The sequence below is a fragment of the Rhea pennata genome, chromosome 4, assembly GCF_028389875.1.
Source record: "Rhea pennata isolate bPtePen1 chromosome 4, bPtePen1.pri, whole genome shotgun sequence".
NCBI classification, from domain to species: Eukaryota; Metazoa; Chordata; class Aves; order Rheiformes; family Rheidae; genus Rhea; species Rhea pennata.
In genome coordinates, this window is record NC_084666.1 from 25,844,756 (window position 1) to 25,864,455 (window position 19,700).

Consider the following 19,700-nt stretch of genomic DNA (forward strand, 5'->3'; position numbering starts at 1 on the left):
AATGTAAAAGTGCCTAAGTGTATGGGGCTGTTTAATAGCTTTTTAGAACTCTTAATGCTATATGATAAATAATAAATTATTGACATTGTTTAGAATAAATTTCATTTCACACTAAGCATTTAAAAATTTCTTCTAACAAATTAAACTTCTAGTATGTTAAAAGTTCTATGTTGTTTGAAAGTGCTGCATACAGGTGCCAAAGACAAGGGCAAAGAGGAGAAGAAGAAGCTGTTTAGATACCCAGGAATGTTTCAAATGTTTGTATTTCATCCCTATTTCTGATTAATCCATGTATAGCAAGTTCATTTTCACTGGGAAGATACTACAAATTTTGCTGCTCTGATACAGAGTTTTCTGAATTGATCTGTATTTATGTCCTCTACAGGAGAAGTACCAGAGGGAGCAGGACAAGCTGAAAGAGGAATGGGAAAAGGCACAAAAAGAAGTTGAAGAAGAGGAACGTAGATACTATGAGGAGGTATAATGCTCAAAGGAGGACATTGTTCAGAAAATTCTTTTTTAAGTTTAAGTACACCCACTTACTGTAAAGAAAAAGAAAACCCAAACCCGATCTGGTTATTGAAAAGGATGAAATCTCAAGAGGATTTTTTCCTTTAAATACTGCTATAAGAACTGAGGAAAAATATTTAACTATTTAGACAGAGGTCCTCAGAACCTGTGCACAGATGGAGGTGCCTGATTTCTGTACAGGTTTGGGTAAGTCATCAGGATTGCATCTGGGCGTACTCAGAGCTCCCCGTCGGGTGAGAGCCTCCAGTGTTCTTGCACTTAGCTGTTGTGTGTGTGTGCGAGTGACTAAACACAGTGAAACTCAGGAAGAAATTGTGTCTGCCTTGGCTTGATCATAGAGACATTTTTAGACTAGTCTCGTCTGCACACAAAATTTTACCAGAAATGTTCAAAGTTGGCAGTTGTGATGTATTAACATATATAGGAAATACAGTATTTTTTCTGTCACGTGTGGGACATTGTGGCAAAAAAAAAAAGGAAAATGTTTATGTTTTTGATTTGACTAGGTGTACATTATGCAAATTGACACTATATCATCTGTATTTAGGGGCCATACTTGTGATCTTAACAAGAAATAGCTTATTTCAATTTGTGGAGTTTCTCTTGTACCAAGTGCAATTTCATTTTGCATTATACCAAATTTTCTAAACTTGTATTGTGAGAAATAGTGATGCTATCATGGGGAATATTCTTTCCAGTTCTGGATATTCCATCTCAAAGATAATACTAGTGAAAGGAAAAACAGTTGGAAGCAGTGAGTGCAAAAGCTTGAAGCAAATTAAAAACTGAAGTGATTCTTTTTCCAGATGACGAAGCCATTACTATTATCCTTGGTACCAAAGCTCCTTTGCCAGCCATCTGAATGTGAACATGTAGCCAAACTTTGTGCTTTTACTTTTTAAGTTCATAGTTGACATTCTGTATTTTTAACATCCTGCTCTCTCCTCATCCTCTTTTTTAGGAACGTAAGATAATCGAAGATACAGTGGTTCCATTCATTGTTTCTTCAAACTCTGCTGAACTCCTCTCCTCCTCGTCCTCTACCACTGAAGGAAGCAAGACAGTGGTGAGTTTCTTGTGTAGCGCTAAGGCAATAAGAAAAACCCATCTTCAGCGTAGAGTTAGATTCTTCATTAAGGGCAACAAAGTCTGGGAACAGTAAGAGCATCTCCTGAGTCCTTTACATCTTTTGCTAGGGATAACTCAGAGCACTGTAGCTTGTATATTTTTACAACTGAACAGCCAAACTCTCAAGCAAACTGTCATCATCCCATTTTGGACTGGAGCAGAGGATGATACTTGCCTTACATCTCCTTCTCTTCTTTGACTGATACTGTGAAAAGATGGTCACCTGTTTGTTTGCTTTAGCCACTTCCTGAAAGACAGCAAAAACTGAGTTGACTTCCCTGTCATCCAAAATAATGAGTCTAAGTCAGTGCATCCAGCATTTCTGAGATGAGACTGAATTATGCCTCCCTGCTCTTCCTCCTTTTCTGTCCTGCCTTCCCTCCTACAAAGCAGCAAATACAAGTGGAGGAATGTTGACTCTGTAATTCTGTTTTGTCTTATGCTTCACAAAATGTTTAACTTGATGCTTATAGCATCTAAATAAATCAAATATTTGCCAGAGATCAGAGAATGACACCCCAACTGAGATCAATGTAATAAACGTGGGATTCCCAGACTTAATTTTTTCCTGCTCTAGGCCCCCCTACCTAAGATGTCATCTCCTTTTTCCATTCATCTCCAAGGTTAGAAATCCTATATCTTCTGTTTCTCCCCTCACCCCTCCTACCACCTCTTATCACTCATCACTGTACAGCAACCTTAGCCATAGCCCTTTTTCTACAAGGCTGTTCAGTGGTAACTTCCTGGGTGTAGTTACTTTTCCCAAGTTCAGGGCATTGCCTACATCCAGTTTATGAAGGATCTCATGCTGTGGCCTATGTAAGCTCTTCCACTCCAGTGGGACCCACTCTAGCACAATATTTGAAGTAGTGTTGACGTTGCCATTTGGGAATTCCCAGAGCATGTAATACCCTGTCCCCAGTCTGCTATCTGCAAAATGAATGACATTGCTCCTGGCAATGGGCTGAGATTCCTCACAAAGAAATCTCCATAAGGCCTAGAAGAGAATACGTAGCCTCTCAAAGTCATTCAAAGATTTCTGTCAAACATACATAGTGGGAAGTTTTATTTTGTCATCCTGCACTGACTTGTAATTGGTCAGTATAAATATAAGATGTTATTTTAAATCATAAGATATATCAACATAATGCATCTGGGGGCAACCTATGCTTTTCTCATGCATGTGCTGATGCTGAGTTCAAGAGAAGCTCCTTGTTCCCACCCTTGCTGTCTTCTAGAACACAACTGATTCCAACAACTCTCCAGAGGAGGACAAGCAACAAGAAGTTACAAGGCAGAAAAAGTTGCTTTGGGAGCAGGACAGTATGCCATCTCTAAAAAGCAAAGAAAATGAACTCCGACAAGAAAAGAATAGGTATGGATCAAGCCTAAGCATTTCTCTGCTGTTTGTGGCTTTGTGTTCTGCAAAGTTGTGGGAGTCTCGTCTGCCCTTGACCGATGCTGAAGCATCAACATCTGACCAGGAGGTTGTGATACTCGTTCTGCATCACACAGTGATGATTTCAATGGTACCACAGCTAATGAAGAAGGATATAAAATACAATTTAAGTTAGTCTTCTAACTTCCTCTGCATGGCTACAGGTGTAATATATATTCACTTGCAGCAAGCAAAGCCAGTGCTAGTTTGCGGATCAGAGGACATGCCTTTTACGCATGTGGGTTTGCTGAGAGGCTATTATATTAACCAGATCAGAATTAGCTCCTGTACATTAGATAGCTTGGACATTTCTGTATGGCCCTGTATTTTGTTTTTAGTACTAGCTTCCCGAACCTTTTAGTTCAATAAAGGAGCAGGAACTATTTTCATGATGACTTAGGATCTTTGTGAAGTTGCCTAGATATCTTGAGAGCTCCACACCCAAACTTGCCAGATGATCTTCAAAGTCTTGGTCATTGCCAAACTGGTAATCACAGCTTTCACAAAGAGAAGGAGCATCTGATGAGGCCAAATACTGTATAGAAAACACAAGAAAGCTATTTCTATGTCAAAAAGCTATTTTCCACAAATCCAGAGTGCTCTTTGGTGCATGCATGTGGCAGTGCATGATTGAAGCAGGAAGACTTGGCAAGTTTAGAAAGAAATTTGTTAATTTATTGCTGTTATCCACATTAGTTTAGCATTGCTATGCACTTAAAAAATTGTTGCACATAATGGACTTGTATTCAAAATTGTGATTTTGAGATTATACTCTGGTGGGAATTTTTCCTGGGGTTATTTATACAATGTGACTTACTCTTCTCAGTAGTGTAAATAAAGTGCTCTCAGGACATCTGGAGACAGGTATCTTGAAAGGAAGTGAACAGGAGCACCAGGCATCTGTGCCACAACGCAACTCATCTGCTGGGCTCAGTCTACCGTTAACTCAGGGTAAGAGTCAAAACTCTTTGTACAGATGTATTGTTTTTCCCTACAGATATCTTGCAGGTATTTAGTGGCTGCCTGGAAACTCATACAATTTTGGAAATTAACAGTAGGGTTATTGCTGCAAAATGTGAATATTCCAAGTTTATTTTTTATTAGAAAAGATAATTATGTTCGGTTGAAATTTAAGCCCACCTTCTTTGAGTCAAAGACGAGTTTTCCAGCTGGATTTAGAAATCTTGTTAACAAGTCTGCATGTTCACAGTAATAATTAAAATCAGTTCTCTTCTATCTGTTATGTAATCTTATGTGTGTGTGTGTGTGTGTATATATATATGCATATCTATGCACGTACAAACACGTATGTGATGTATCTTGATACAGAGAGCATATCTGCAAAACTTATTTCATTTTTGATAATTAATTAGATTCATTAACTCCATTTCTGTGTATAAAAAACTCTACCTGTGATGGGTAACCATTTTAAATTAAGCCTAGAGAGATACCTGTCTCAATTTTGCACTTAGATGTGTGTGACAACATTTAAGATGAAAAGATTATTTTAAGCTCTCATAAATATTGCTCTTCTTTGAATGTAGGCATGTCCCCAAAGCATTGTTTTCAGGAAGAGTCATCCTAAATAAATGGGAAATTCACTAATTTAGAACTGTTATCTAATGCAAGTGAAAAGTGCAGAGTAATTAAATACAACTAAAGGTAAGGAGCAAATATAGGTTTTGAAATTGAGTTTTAGATCTGTCTTTTCCATTTAGCATAAAAGTTAATGATTCTAAAAAACGAGACCAGTCTATGAATAGAAAAGGTTTCAGTGTTATTACTTGCTCAAAACTTGCTACAAACTCAGTTTATAAAACTTACGACAGTTTGTTTACCCTGACACAATTTTACTGTACCCTTAGTGCTTTGGTTAAAGGTTGCTAAAATGAAAAAAAGCAAAAGATACTGCGCAGCAATCCATCCTTGTAGATCTGTAGTGGTGATTAAGCAAGCTTCAAAGATTTGACAGTTTTAACTTTGTCTGTTAATCAGGCTTTTTTCTAGGTCCTCTTCAGCAACTTACTCCCTTATCAGTGTGCTACTTCTTTCTTGCCCCTTGATTCCTTGTCCCTGCTTTGTCCTTATGTCCTGAAATAGTCAAGAATGGTGGGTTTTCTTTTGTCTTGATGACATCTGAAATAGGTAACATGTCTTTGACAGGCCTGCTAGAACTTTTCTTCTCCTCTAACCCATCTGGTTGGTGCATCAGTAGGTAAGGCTCCTCACAGACAGCAAGTCATAAGATTTGTCTGGCAGGATGCTCGTAGCTCTCCTCTTGGAGATGGGGTGTCCTGGTTGCCTGGGTGTCACAGTTGGTCACACATTGCTGAGAGGTCATTACTGTCCCTGAGCTTTATGCACTCATGTGAGACATAAAAGGAAATTAAAAGAGAAGAAGACTGTTTATTAATAGGCTTATGCAGAATAGTGACTATGCTTCCTTTCTATTAAATCTTGAGAAGTTTGGATCCCCAGGCACTGCAGGAAGGTTACCTCTTTGATGCTTATTCCTTATGACAGAAATACTCAACAGCTACTCAAGGATAGCTGCTTGGCTCACCTTTCCACTCTGAGACCCAGCAGCAGTGCAAGTGATGTAAATGTGAAGGTAATACAGCAGAAGTTTCTACCACAAAGGCCTTCTGGAGCAGCAGAGCCCATCTTTGGCTTTGTGTGGGTTTTCTGAGAACTTCTCTTTGAGTACCAGCACTTTCAGATGGGTGCAGGTTATCTGAGGGGGAGGATAGGCATGTGCAAGTACAGCACTATGTGTAGTTGATAGCTTCTGCTGTCCTCCTCGTCTTATGTGAGTCCAGAAGATTGTCTTGGCTTAGTTCTGACTTCCACATCTTGTGTTTCCTGTATGGTGTGCCAATACGTATGCTGATTTATAAATATTCAGAGACACATTTTGCCATAAGTGTTGAAGTCACCCCACCTCTCATTTCAGATGTCTCGTGGAACCAGCAGCTGCTAACCAAACAGTCCCCGCAGCGCGCAGATGACATGAGGCAGAGAACGTCCCTGGGTCAGAGCATGGGCCTGCAGGCTAACTCCACAGGAGAAAAGAGGAGGTGAGAACGCAAAATAAAGATTTGTGCAAAGTTTGAGAAGTTCACCTATCTCTGTTCTCCCTTTTATTGCTGCTCAGCATGCTTCAGAAGTTAAATTTCCTTGGCTCATATTTGAGTAATCATGCATTGAGCAGATATTTTTAATTCCTGACTTTCCCACCAAGTCTACTAACTTTTAGGTGCTTCATTTTTCATTACTGATTCCCCAGTAACTAACTTCATTAGGAAGCACACCCCTTACTTGCTGGTATCTCTCTTTTTTCTTCAGCTCTTTAAACACTCATCTATGTAACCATTTATGTACTTTGTTTTAACTGCTTAAAGCAAACATTTATAGCTAGTAAATGGATAAATATCACACTGGCTGTGAATATCTACTAAAATCTGCCCCACTGAAGTAAGTATCTAAGAACTCAGTTTCCCAGTTTCTAAACCCACATTAGTTTTGCATTCCAGTTCTTTAAAGATTATAACATTTAAAAGAAAATATATAGAGATTAGTTTCTGCTGTAGATTTTGATGAGGTGTTCTTCTTTGCCTTGTGTTTTTGGCAGTCGTTGCTAAAGGGTAATGACAATTCTTTTAGTAAACAAGAGAGGGATTTGCCTAATATTTGCTCAAAGCATATTCATGCAATGAGAAAGGAACATCTGTTTTCGTTAACATATGTATGAACAGTCTCCTGCAAAATATGTGCCACTCTATGAGGCTTGTATTCTGTCAAAACAAATGTAGATTGAAGATCTACAGATTCTGGGATTATTGAAGATCTGAGATTCTGGTTACCTACTCCTCATAACAAACTACTTCTGTATGTTTGAGAAAATTGCTATATGACCTGTAAACAGCCATAAGCTGTGAGAGGTTGAATTTCTGGTGACAAAAACCATGCATGTTTTTTTTCACTGAATTCTTCCAAGGCATAACGCATGCAGCTAGGAATAAGCCACTCTTCTGTGCTGATAGCTTTGTTTTTATTCAGTTAAGGGTACAGTCAGCTACCCCACATCTGCTCTACCTGTGTGTTTCTGTGCACATTCAGTGTGCACTGGAAGAGTGCAGGTGTTGTGCTTTGGCTTATTGCTCCTTCATCATGGTGTGAGACAAACTGTGCTCATAGGCGGGTAGGAGTCTACCTGGGGATGATTACCTTGTGAGTTATCTTTATTAAGCAATACTAAGCAAATCAGGACTCTGAACTAAAAAATGTGCATCTGTTTTTCATTCTATCAATAGCAGTGAACAGCTAATTAATCCTTTGTTTTGCTGTTAAATTAGATCTTTAGAGCTGGAAATCCTGAAACCCATCAGCCAGAATTTCTCAGTAAAAAAAACTCTAGTTTTATTTGTTCTTCAGCTATTACAATTCTTTTTCTCCCCTGTATTTTAGGGTAGGCTGTCATGAGAATTTCCGATCTGGGCCATCATCTCCCTGCTCTCCTGCTGCTCCAAGTCACTCGCCCAACAGGTACAAAAGGTCAATAAGGAATTTTGCAGACTGAATACGTCTCCGAGTCACTGGTGGACTGCTGCAGTGTAAATCACATTAGTGTTATGTAGATGCACTATTAATACCTCTAAATGTTGCAGTTTATAACCATCCACACGTAATATATAGAGCTCCCTCTCCTGTACTTCCTGCCTACTTCAGCAGTCAGTACTATTATGCTATAAAATAACACAGTTCAGAAAGCAGCTGCAGGACTCTGCTTGGTCATTGAAATCTCACAGGGATAATGCAAGCCCCAGACAAATTAAGCAGTTAAGTGTGAGCTTAGATCGCTTAAGCCGAAGGATGTTGTCTCTGTAGCTCAATGTGAATAGTCGCATGCTCATGAGTAAGATATGTTCTGTTGGCTTCAGAGCTGCCATCCTGGCACAGACTGGAGAAGACTGTTTGTTTGAAATGCATACAAACCATAGGACTTTTCTACTGCAAAGTTTAATTACATAGCAATTGCATCTATCTGTGTGTTAGACATACAGTATATCCTGCCTAGAATTAGAAAAGCTGTCAAATGGATTCTTGACTGTGAATTTCTCTAATCTCTCCGCTGTACAAAGTCAATTATGATTCATAAGGAGAAAATTTTTGGTTTCAAAAATTCTCAGTTGTCTTCAGATTTTTGAACTTTTGTTCAACTTTTAGATGAAATAATCAAAGTCTAACATTTAAGACTGGCTCTGAAAGTTCTCAGGAGACTGACATTTCAGCAGTTACTGATTTAAAAAGAATTAATTTCCAGAATTCCAGAAGACCTAAAAAAGATTTTGCTTTCCTTCTGTTTTTTAAAATTTTCCTACATTTGTGCTAGTCTCCTAGAGATTTGATTCTTTCAGGCACTGGGCTGTTCGGATTTCCATGAGATACATGTTACAGCTCTAGACAATAACTGTAGCCTGGTTGAATCACCAATGATTTTAGCATACAGATATGTTAAAATTGGATAATTTATTAAATAGAGTAATATCATAGAACCCAGAAACCATAGCAAGATTTTATTCTGTTTAAATAATATTTTCTTCAGGTTTAATAGCAAAGCTCTTTTTCCAATGGCATTTGCATTGACATGAAACTACTGACAATTTTTTTGTGAACTTTTCTTCTATTTTTGCTAACTGTAGATTCAGTTTTGGTAGAGTTGCAGATCATTTCTTGCTACATGTAGCTAGGCATGATAGCTACTTCATACTGTTTAGCAGCTATATCCTGATCTGAGTCCCTTTTCCAAGATCTTTTGCTGAAATAGATCTTAGGTTTGGAAATAGTAGGTCAGATATAGTTCATTCCCCCAGTTAAGCATAGGAAAACTTCTCTTTCGTGTTCCAAAACGCTTATTACTTGATTCAGTTCTTTAACTTGTCCTTATATGCTGATAGTGGGGAAGATGTGAAGAAAAAGGTGAACTCAAGAATAATGCAAAGAGGGATAGGAGTAGAAGGCTTGTGGTTGTAGGAGAGGAGAAAAAAACAGGGAGGTTACTCTAGGAGGAATATTGAGAATAGAGCAATAAGAAAAGACAAGACAAGATCTGCCTGTGCTGTCAGTGTATGTGATGCAATAGAAAATGATGGTCTCGGAAGTGACAGTGTGATATTAGATTGGAGCAAGGACAATTTCCTGGTTGTAATAAATCTTTGTGCTGCTTCTGCCTAAGAGGAATAATGGGGATGTCTGCTCCCTTCCCCTTCCTTATTTTTTTAAGAAAAATATTTGGCTTCCTTATCATGATACAGTCTAAATTTGTGTCTGTTGGTGACTTATGCTGTTGCTGAAAAAACTTAAAGGGAGACATTGTAGCTTGCTCCATGTCAATGCAGTTACGCTGCTACCATTAACTGAGGCAACAAGCTTATTAGGGTTTGAGAGATGCATGCCCACCTTCTGCCTTGCAGTAAGCAAACGTATTTGCAAACAATTTGGAAAAAATCCAGACCAAGAATCTGGTATTTCTATGCCTCAATCATCCAAAGGGATTGTTAAATTCTTCATTTAAAGCCCTATGTTTCAAACACTCCAGCAAAAAGTGCTTTCTGCTGGTCACTCGGTTCATATGAATATCTGCTTTGACTGCTGTGTCACTCGCGGCATTTGGGTAATCCCCAGGGCTGCCTCCCTCCAACATGCTCCTTACTCTCAGCATGTATTCCATAATCCTGTGTAAACATTTGGCTGTGCTTTAGCATAAGTTGCCATTCTGTTTTTTTAATATTTTGTCTCCTAGATCTGTCAGCGGAAAGAAGCTTTGTTCTACCTGCGGGCTTCCCCTGGGAAAAGGAGCTGCCATGATTATTGAAACACTTGGTCTTTACTTTCATATTCAGTGCTTCAGGGTAAGTCTAGTTTTGTGACCTCTTACAAAAAAATCTCAGGTCATGGCACAGTGTGAGCAGTGAGTACATTGTGGTGTCTTGTTTTGAAATGAATAAGGAGAGGAGCAAGTGGCTGGCATTTTGCTATGTATGTTTGTTTGCAGAGAAGTGAAAATAATGCAAGTAATGTGTTATTTTCTTTGTCAGCCATGTTACTGATCTAAAACCTGTGAATTAGCAAGCAAAGTCAGCTTCCTAACTTACAGAGATCTGAGGCATAGTATAATTAAACAAGGGCAAGTGCAGGGTCCTGCACCTAGGGAAAAATAACCCTAGGCACCAGTACAAGCTGGGGGCTGACCTGCTGGAGAGCAGCTCTGCAGAGAAGGACCTGGGAGTGCTGGTGGACAAGAAGTTGGCCATGAGCCATGAGCCATGTGTTCCTGTGGCCAAGAAGGCCAATGGTCTCCTGGGGTTCTTTGGGAAGAGCGTTTCCAGGAAGTCGAGGGAGGTGATCCTGCCCCTCTACTCAGCCCTGGGGAGCCCTCATCTTGAGTGCTGTGTCCAGTTCTGGGCTCCCCAGAACAAGAGAGACATGGAGCTACTGGAGAGAGTCCAGCGTAGGGCTACAAAGATGATCAGAGGGCTGGAGCACCTGCCCTGTGAGGAATGGCTGCGAGAGCTGGGCCTGTTCAGGCTGGGGAAAAGACTAAGGGGGATCTTGTCAATGTGTACAAGTACCTGAAGGGAGGGTGTCAAGGGGACGGGGACAAACTCTTTTCAGTTGTCCCGTGTGACAGCATAAGAGGCAATGGGCAGAAATTGAAGCACAGGAAGTTCTGCCTGACCGTGAGGGGGAATTTCTTCCGTGTGAGAGTGACGGAGCACTGGACCAGGTTGCCCAGAGAGGTTGTGGAGTCTCCTTCCCTGGAGACCTTCAAGGCCCGCCTGGATGCAACCCTGTCTATCATGCTCTAGGTGACCCTGCTTGAGCAGGGGGGTTGGACTAGCAGATTTCCAGAGGTGCCTTTCGTCCTGAATGATTCTGTGATTCTATGATTTCCCGGTTGCACTTACAGTTTCCCAAATATAAAGTTAGTTACCTTATGATTTTATCACTCTCAAAAACTCCTCTCCCATTTTTGATCTGATCCATGGTCCAACTTGGAAAGTTTTCACTAAGTAATGTCTTCCAAAATTTTTTTATCTGAAAATGTGCTCAGCATTTTCGATAACTTCACAGGTGTGTCTTTTTGCTTTCCCTGGAGCTACAAACATAAATATTTCATGACTATTCCTGAGTGTGTCAGTCAGGAAACAGCAAAATATAATGTAGTCTAGAGAATTCAGAAAGTGCCCATTTTGACTAACTCAGACCAATTGGTATTAGATGTTCCTGTAGCCACTTTCATTTTTGGACCAAACTAAACCTCTGGCCTTTTTAAGCTTTGTCCTGCACAAATGGGCTGGCTCCAGAATGCAGTGTCAAAATCAGATGTCCCTTAAAATCAGTAGATTTCACTTCTATGTAAGTGGAGACCACTGAAATCTAGTTCTAAATACTACTTACTCTTTAAAACTTTCATCTCCTTGCAGCGTTCCTCGCACAGGAGTATGGGATTGTGTTGTTTGCTTGTATTTCCTCACCATTGCAGTACTACTGAAACTAGAGTCAGAATTTGGGGAGAGCTGTGACAGGTATTAGCACACGCTCTCTCTCTTACTTTCTCTGTTCTTCGTCTGACAGTGTGGCATTTGCAAGGGACAGCTGGGAGATGCAGCAAGTGGCACAGATGTCAGGATTAGAAACGGTCTTTTGAATTGCAATGATTGTTACATCCGATCCAGAAGTAAGTACCAGATCTTGTCCTGAAGAAGCTGGATATTCTGTTCTGATTTCACAGTGAACTCTAACAAAACTGTTGTCGTGATTTTAACAGCTGGGCTTTATCCTCCTGCTCCTGGAAGAACTATGTTCTCCCTTATGCCCCAAAGGCTTTGCCACTGTTCCCCTTTCCATGCCATTTCAATCATCTTCTCATCCCTCATCCAGGTCCATTAAACCTTGCCCAAGAGATCATTGTATTAGACATAAGCATAGTTCCTGTGCATGAGTCTGGATGTCAGCACTGTGCACTGGTATTGCATGTCCTGGAGACTGGGATCTGCCCCCTCGCAGGAGGCAGTGTAGGTACCACTAGGCCTAGGACTATGGGCCTTGTTTGGAGAAGTTCCTATCATTTATGCCTCCAAGCCTCCATTTGCAGAGAACAATAAGGAAATTATCAGCATCCTTTTGTAACTTAATATAATGAGTTCCTGCAATGGGATCCCTAGGCGTGTTCTAATTTGCTACAAGTTTTGAAGAACGAGCCAGGAAAAATTTTGATACATTTTTCTGCCTTAGAGTAAGTCAGTTTCTGGTCCTGGATTCCCGTGACTGAGAGCAGCATACCAGAGCATTTCAGCTTCACCCCAATGTCACCAGTGTGATGAGATGGGCAGTGCACATGCTGTCTTTCTATTGTGTGAAAAGGGGGAAAGCACAGGAAAAAAAAAACCTGAAATTATAGTCTTCCTGTAATAAGTTACTGTTCAATATATTCACTGCCCACGTTTGCGATTGATAAGTTGGGATATAGAGCTCTTCTCGCCTATTTTTTTCTTTTCCCTCCCTCAAAATCAAGCTGATTCGGGTTTGCTAGTAGAAAAATAGGTTTTTTTTGTTCTGATTATTTCGTAAGAGAGAGATTTCTCCATCAGCACAGCTAGGGGGTGCTGTTGTATAACCATTTGTTTATCTGGTGAATTCTTTTATTTCTGCTTAAATATGTTAGCAAATTGTTATTGTTATTTATTTGTCTTCAACACATGTAGAAATAGCTTTTTCTCTCAGCAGGCTCAGAACTACAAACCTTTCTCTTATGGCTGAAGGAACCCTAAAAATGTACATTTCCACTTCTCTCATACACAAAAAAGACAGGAAAATGATAAAAGTCCTGTTTTGCCTCTCTTCTTAATCCTTTCTGCTGAAATGAGTTGAGGTCTCTTTTGACATGATGAAGGCTCCGTTAAATGGGATCTTTATCAGCCTATATGCTGATAAATCTCCCCCTCCATGATTCCCCACAGCAGTGGGGATGGAAAATGCAGCATGGAGCCAAGTGTTACAACACCTTGTGCTGCAAGGTTTTGCATTTGTGGGTACATAGCACAACAGAAACCAGGCCCATGGCTAGCAAACACAGGCGCTGCGGAAATGTACAATTCCTGAATAATATTAATGGCAAGAGGTTTATCTTTTGCAGCTTCTCATGAAAAATCTCAAAATATGAATCAGTAAAGTTACAGCAGCTCATGTTGACAACTTCCAAGGAACTGATTTTGATGTTAAGAAACTGTAAACATGTTAGCTGCATGCAGGGGGATTGCTTGTTTTTAATAAAAATCTGCTGGACTCCACATATGAAATGAAGAACAAATTGGTGTGATTTTAGTGTTTCCCCCTTAAGTTCTGGAACGTCTGATGCTAAATATAATATCAGTTGTTTGATTCCAGAGCTCTTTGCTGCCTGCCCACTCCTTTGTCTACATCTTGAAACCTTCCCAGCACTGCATGCAATTGATAGTCTTCACCGAAGCGAGAATTAATCAATATTGTTTTGGGATGCTTATGGACATCTTGGAGAAATACTTGGCTGCTAAAAGCTTATTTGAAGCTGTGGATGATTTTTTTTTTCATAATGAATGTATTATTTCAGAAGCCTTAAGATAAAACATGTTAAAGATTATCTAGTGGTGCAGGGCATATTTATGTTATTTAAATAAAAGTGCGTGGGAGTTTATTGATAGCTTATTTCTCTACATGAAAAGTTCACAATGATAATTATTGAAATGAACTCAATATTCAATGTCAAATGCAGGAATAGTTACAGATTTGCTAGGGTTGAAGTCAAAGGCAAGCAGTAAATTCATGAGATACTCCGTATGGCCAAATAACATCAGGGTTCTGTATTATCACATAACAAAGTACAGGCACAGCTAAGGATGACTCATCGGTCGTTTGCTTTACTGTTTTTCCACTGCAGAGCCTATGAGTAAGTATACCTACTTTGTGACTAAATGAAATAAAAGTGAAGGCATTGGCTGCAGTCAGCAATGCAAGGAAAATCCATATGGCATGAAGAATGTTTTCACTAGAGTTATGCTGAATCCTTGTTGCAGTTAGTGCCCCAACTTTGCAGGAGGAAGACAGAAGAATGAGGGCACAAATGATATATACTTCCAGATGTGGTTCTTGAATTGCAGGGATTGTATGAGGAAAATCTTACCTACTCCGTTGTTTCAGGAGAAACATTTGTTAAAATCTGTCATCTCATGGCTTGTTTTTGTTTCATTTTATGCAGCTGCTGGGCAGCCAACTACATTGTGACATGACTTTCAGTCCTAAAGACTTATAGGAAGGAACTTTCTTCTCACGTGTCTCAGCTGCCTCCAGACAATCACTTGCAAGAGCTTGCATCCATGGACATCATAGCTCTCATCTCATTTTGAGAAGCTCATATGAAATCGCTACATCTGCTCCTTTAAAACGCAATATGTTTTTCCCCCTTTCTTAAGGAATTTGCAAAATATGTACGATGGTATTTGGTAAGGTATAGCCTAAGTACTATAAGAAAAAATCCCACCTTTTCAGGTATGTTTATGATATTCTGTCTGTTACTTTGTTTGTTTAAAAGTAATAAGAAAATAAAGATGCAATAAACTTGTTTTGTTTTAATATTTCTAGGAATTAAAATTTTAAGTTTACAGAGCCTTTATAGAATATGCCAACTTGAGATGAGAAGTAATTTTAAAATAGTATCTAATCAGTGCATTGAAAAACTAAACACCACAGCACATGACTTCTCTGTTATAACTGAAGCTATAACTTTTTTTTATACAGAGACTAGTTTGATAATACATCCTGTAATTCTGAAACATTTTGTGTTTATATTACCTTCAGTGGAGGGTAGGAGATATACAAATAAATTATTGCACCTTTAGTGATAGGATTTTTTGTTTGTGTACCTCATGTAATGTTCATGACTATAGCTTAATATTCTGTCAAATAAAGATTTCTTCATTAAACCTAAAGACTCCATACCATTAGCGACTGCGAAATTCCCATTAGGAGCAATTGTTCATGATAAAATCAGTATCCTGTGTTGCTGTTAGATTTGATGAAAGGGTGATGTGGGGGAGAGGATCATGAATGGCAAGATATAACTGAAATGTGAATCTGTAAGCTGCAGTTTGATGGTATGGTGAACAACTTCTTTTGGTTTGTAAGTCTCCCATGGATGGTCTGAGTTATTCTGAGATCTGCTCATTCACTTGCGAGTGCTAGGTTTGATTGAAACCACATGAGAAGAAACACATGTGGTGGGAGTCTCCTCCCGAGTCCTCACTAGGGTGAATGGTGAATTAGAGTGATGGCCGTGAACCTATATCCCTCCACGCATCCCCCTGGAGGTATGTGCTCCTTGCTGAGGTGCTCCGGCAGTTTGCTGGAACAGCAGGCAGAGCTATGTTAGCTAGGACCTCGCAGTAACCCAGAATAGCTAGAATACACAGACAAGTTGAGGTGATATATTACAATTGTAAAATATCTCATTTTAGCGGTTCAAAATGCAATTTAAAATGGAGAAATGAACACAACTTATTCTGCCTTAAAAACCATGATAAAACTAAACTAACAGATTTCTTGTTTTATGTATGTGCACATCCATTGTCTATTGATGTGTCAGTAAATGGAAATGACCTGGTTATTGGGGAAGCAATAATTTTGAGTTGTTATGTAGCTAGCAACTATTTATTTAAATATTAGACAGTTGCTTGCATATGAGTTGCATACCCATGCAAAACTGCTTATCATTAAAAATACCTGCACAATGTTACCATTTGAGGACATTGTGACTGTCTGCTGGAAGTTACATGTTACTTCCTTAAAACTGTGCCTTAGAAAACGCAAAGCTGTTGCACACAGTCAGTGATGACTCATGGATGCAATAAATCCAAAAAGTTCAAGTCTTTTGTAGGACTTCACTTGGGGAGTATTTAAAAACAAAAAAAAAGAAGAAAAATGTTCTGAAAATAAGACAGTGAAGTCCAATATTTTGGTTAACCATTTGCATGATATACTGTTAAAGGTTTTTGATAACCAGGATGTTTACAGTTTGCATGTAGTCATAACATTTTCCTGCAAATAATGCATAACATGGAAATTCAAAAGGATTTTATAAACTACTTTGTACATCTGTATAATTCCATGTGCTGCATTAAGGATATATGAATATATTATGTCTGGGCCTATTTTTCAAACAAGACCTCCTTTAATGCATGCTTGTATGTCTATTTGGTATGTGTCACTAACACTGATTCACACCTGTGATGTAGTTTAGATGTGCAAATCAGTCGCAAGTGTATAAAAAGGTTGCTTGTCACAGACAGAGGTTAGATCTGCTTCTCATTAACTTAGTGGTAGATGCCCAAAGATGTCAGAAGAAGCATGACTGGAGCCAAAATGCATGAGCAAGGGGTGGGGTGGGGGGTGCGCAGCCTTGCAGATGCTGCTGGGGCTCAGAAGCTGCTTGGAAATTTATCCCAGGGTCTAGCAATTAGATTCATATATGCATGTTGTAGTGGAGTTAATTGTACGCAAAGCAAAACAGAGCAGCATTCTCAGACCGCAATTCCCTCTTCCCAAACACCAGCAGAGAATAATTTTCAAGTCTTCTAAATTGTACTTGCCAGCTACTGTGTTGATGTTTGATTTATTTTTCATTTGGAGTCTTATATGGCAAATTCATTTGGGCTAAGACCTTTTTTTTTTCCCCTTTGCTTTCAGTTTAAACACAAATATAATACATTGCTTATCAGGACCTTGGGACTTTGCGCCACGGAAAAAAACATAACGCTTTATCACATTTGAATTACAATGTAAATGTATTTGTTGCAAAAGTGATTTATTACTGCTAAGCAAGTACAATGTATGTAATGGTTTTTAGATGTTTCACAATTTACTTAGCCTCTTAATACTTCAGAGAACCTCAATAAGCATCATAACCCTTCTGTATTTCACTATCCCACTTCCATGGTGCATTTTTTCCTTACTCCTGCTATGTAGTGTTATGATGCAGTTCATCTGTAGTTTTCAGTGAATGTCCTAAAGGTTGGTGAACCGACAGGGGACCATCCTTATATGCATGTCCATTCAAGGATGAGGATTGCTGTCCTAACTGGAGCTAATGTTGAATACCAATTATGCTAATCTTTATTTATTCTAAAATGCCTCTGGAAATTAGGAAGACTTGTCTAAAAATGCAGCAGCTTTTATAGTAAATGTACGTTTATAAATAAAAATATTGATTACATTTGGTGAAGTGTTGATTTTGCTTCGTGTAAATAACTTCGCCTTTTGCATGTGATATGTCGGCAAAACTGGATTGCAGGCTGGGTACATCCCAATGGGAAAAGCTTCTGCTTGGGATATGCTGGGCTGAGCTGCAGTCCACGAAGTTTAGCATGTAAAATGAGACAATGTGAGAGCCACAAATGAGATGGGGCAATACCCTGTGGATCACTACCATCAGCTGAGATGAGCAGTGACCCAAGTGTGTGTGCGTGCCTATTGTGGTCAGGGATGAGCAGCACTGGCCAGCTGGGATCTTGGCAGCTCTTGAGTCTGATCCATGGTCCTCAGAAGATTTTCCACTGGCATCAGCACTGTGGTTCAAACTTCAGTTCAACAAAGCGCTTTGTGTTGGAAAGGGAAACGTATGCTTGGTTAATCCCATTCCTAGGTGGCAAAGATCTTTGAGCTTGGCATGTGCTGAAGTGCTTCCCTAAATCTTGAATCTTCAAGAGGGTGCGGCTTCACCCCTAACCAGGAAAAGGTTCATGCCACATTTTAAACTAAGAACTGGCCCTTCCTCTTAATCGGGTGTTCAATGGATGGCCGTTTTGGTTTTGAGCCAGATATGCATCTTGGCTGTTGGATGAGTCATGGGGAAGTACTGACAATTTAATCTTTTTAAAGTAGGTTTTTTTATCCTAGTGCCTGGATCACAACTGCCTTAATGGAAATGGTAGTGACATTACATTGTTTTTCCATGTATGTCTCTAGGTAGAGGGCCAGCGTTGCTCTGCTGTAAGAGGTGAGTGAGGTTTCCCAGCATTGCAGAGCCTCACTGCCTTCAAGAGGAGCTCCCTGCTGCTGGTGACTGCTGTGAGGCTGGAAGTGGTGGCAGCCAGATAGGTATTTCTGATTCAGCAGCTCTGCACCAAAGTTGCTGGGCATCCAGACAGGTAGGTGCTCCATACAAGACAGGAAAATGGTAGAAATCCTGATTTCCTTTCTTTTCCCCTGGTGTCCGTGATCTGGCAGCTCTAACCTTACCAGTACCATTTGTGATGCTAAAATGGCACCAGTGGGGGCTGTACACCACCTGGACTGATTTAATGCCAAAATATTCCAGCAAGCCTTGTAAAAGAGGTATCACATTACCAGCCAGCACCTGGAGGGCTGCAAGAGGGACCCTGGAGGAGCACCCTGCTGCAGCTGGGTGAGGGCAGGCCAATGATGAGCAGCCAAGGGCATACAGCAGAGCTCTGTCCTTCCTCCCACCCTCTCTGGACACGAAGTAGAGGGTTAAACAATAACCCAGAGCCCCTGGGCTAGGGAGGTCTAGGGAGAGGCAACTTGAAGCGAGCTAATTCGCTAGCTCTTTCTCCTTCAGTGCTTTGGTGCAGAGATTATCTGCGAACACAGTCAGGCCCTGGTATCTGTTAGAAGCTCTAGGCACAGGTAATAAACAGTAGTAGTAATAAATATTAGTAGCTTACTCATCTTGTATCGATCCTCATCCAGACAACTGTCCTTGGTGACAGTTAAAATCAAAGTGCCACCACTGTGTTTAGAAAATTAGCCTTTGGGTATGGTTCTCGCTAGCCAGTTGAGCAAGGAAAGGTTTGTTCTCGTACGGGGACGGGTATCCCTTCCTGACAGCGGGAGGCTGGTTAAGCCGTTAATAAACTTTGAGGAGGGGGACTCAGCCTGCTTCCCGCAGATGCAGGCTTGCATCTGCTCTCCTGGAGAAGGTTAGGTAGGTGGAGAAGACGACAAAATGCTCCATTTCAGGGAGACATCTGCAGGGACAGTCAGAAGGGGAGTGTGGACACTGGGCCTGATCAGTTGACCACCACCTGGCTAGGAAAAAAGAAAATATGCCAGAAAAATACACTTCTTGTAAAACCAAGCAGGACTCCTATGTACTTCTAAAAGCCTCCGGTAGGAATGTAATTTCATCTGAATATCCTGATAAGGGGAAATGACTAAACTGGAAGCCACTCAAGTTTTACAAGTAAAAAGAGTCCAAAACAAAAATAGAAAGTACAGTGTTTTCCTTAGCTGGGCTGTGGCTCTTCTCACAGAATGATGTGGAGTTCGTATTTTGTGGGGTGGCTGTTGTTGTCGTCTTCTTCTTTTTTTTTTTTTTTTTTTTCTTTTTTTTGGGGGGGGTTAGTTTTCTAAAATCTAGCATGAGCTACACATGTAAGAGGAATGCTTACTCCTCTGCAAGGCTTCAGCTGCTGCTCTGAAGACTGAATACCCCATGCTCTGCAAAAGCAACTATTGGAGCGCCCCTCCCCAGGATATATGGGTTTTAAGC

At 40.1% G+C, this 19,700-nt stretch overlaps 1 protein-coding gene across 7 annotated transcripts in view; it reads left to right on the plus strand.

Moving 5' to 3' along the window:
• Positions 1-17,402, plus strand: part of LIMCH1 (LIM and calponin homology domains 1) — a 181,358-nt gene extending 163,956 nt beyond the window's left edge. For 5 of the 7 annotated variants that reach the window (XM_062575501.1, XM_062575499.1, XM_062575494.1 and 2 more), the window contains 9 exons: positions 386-478; positions 1,493-1,597; positions 2,898-3,034; positions 3,924-4,048; positions 6,051-6,174; positions 7,565-7,651; positions 9,900-10,008; positions 11,735-11,837; positions 14,394-17,402. In XM_062575501.1, the coding sequence (XP_062431485.1) occupies positions 386-478; positions 1,493-1,597; positions 2,898-3,034; positions 3,924-4,048; positions 6,051-6,174; positions 7,565-7,651; positions 9,900-10,008; positions 11,735-11,837; positions 14,394-14,419 (909 nt within the window). In that variant the 3' untranslated portion in view covers positions 14,420-17,402. The remainder of the gene's footprint in view (positions 1-385; positions 479-1,492; positions 1,598-2,897; positions 3,035-3,923; positions 4,049-6,050; positions 6,175-7,564; positions 7,652-9,899; positions 10,009-11,734; positions 11,838-14,393) is intronic. The other 2 variants (XM_062575496.1, XM_062575497.1) reach the window with 2 other exon arrangements.
• The last annotated feature ends 2,298 nt before the right edge of the window (positions 17,403-19,700 follow it).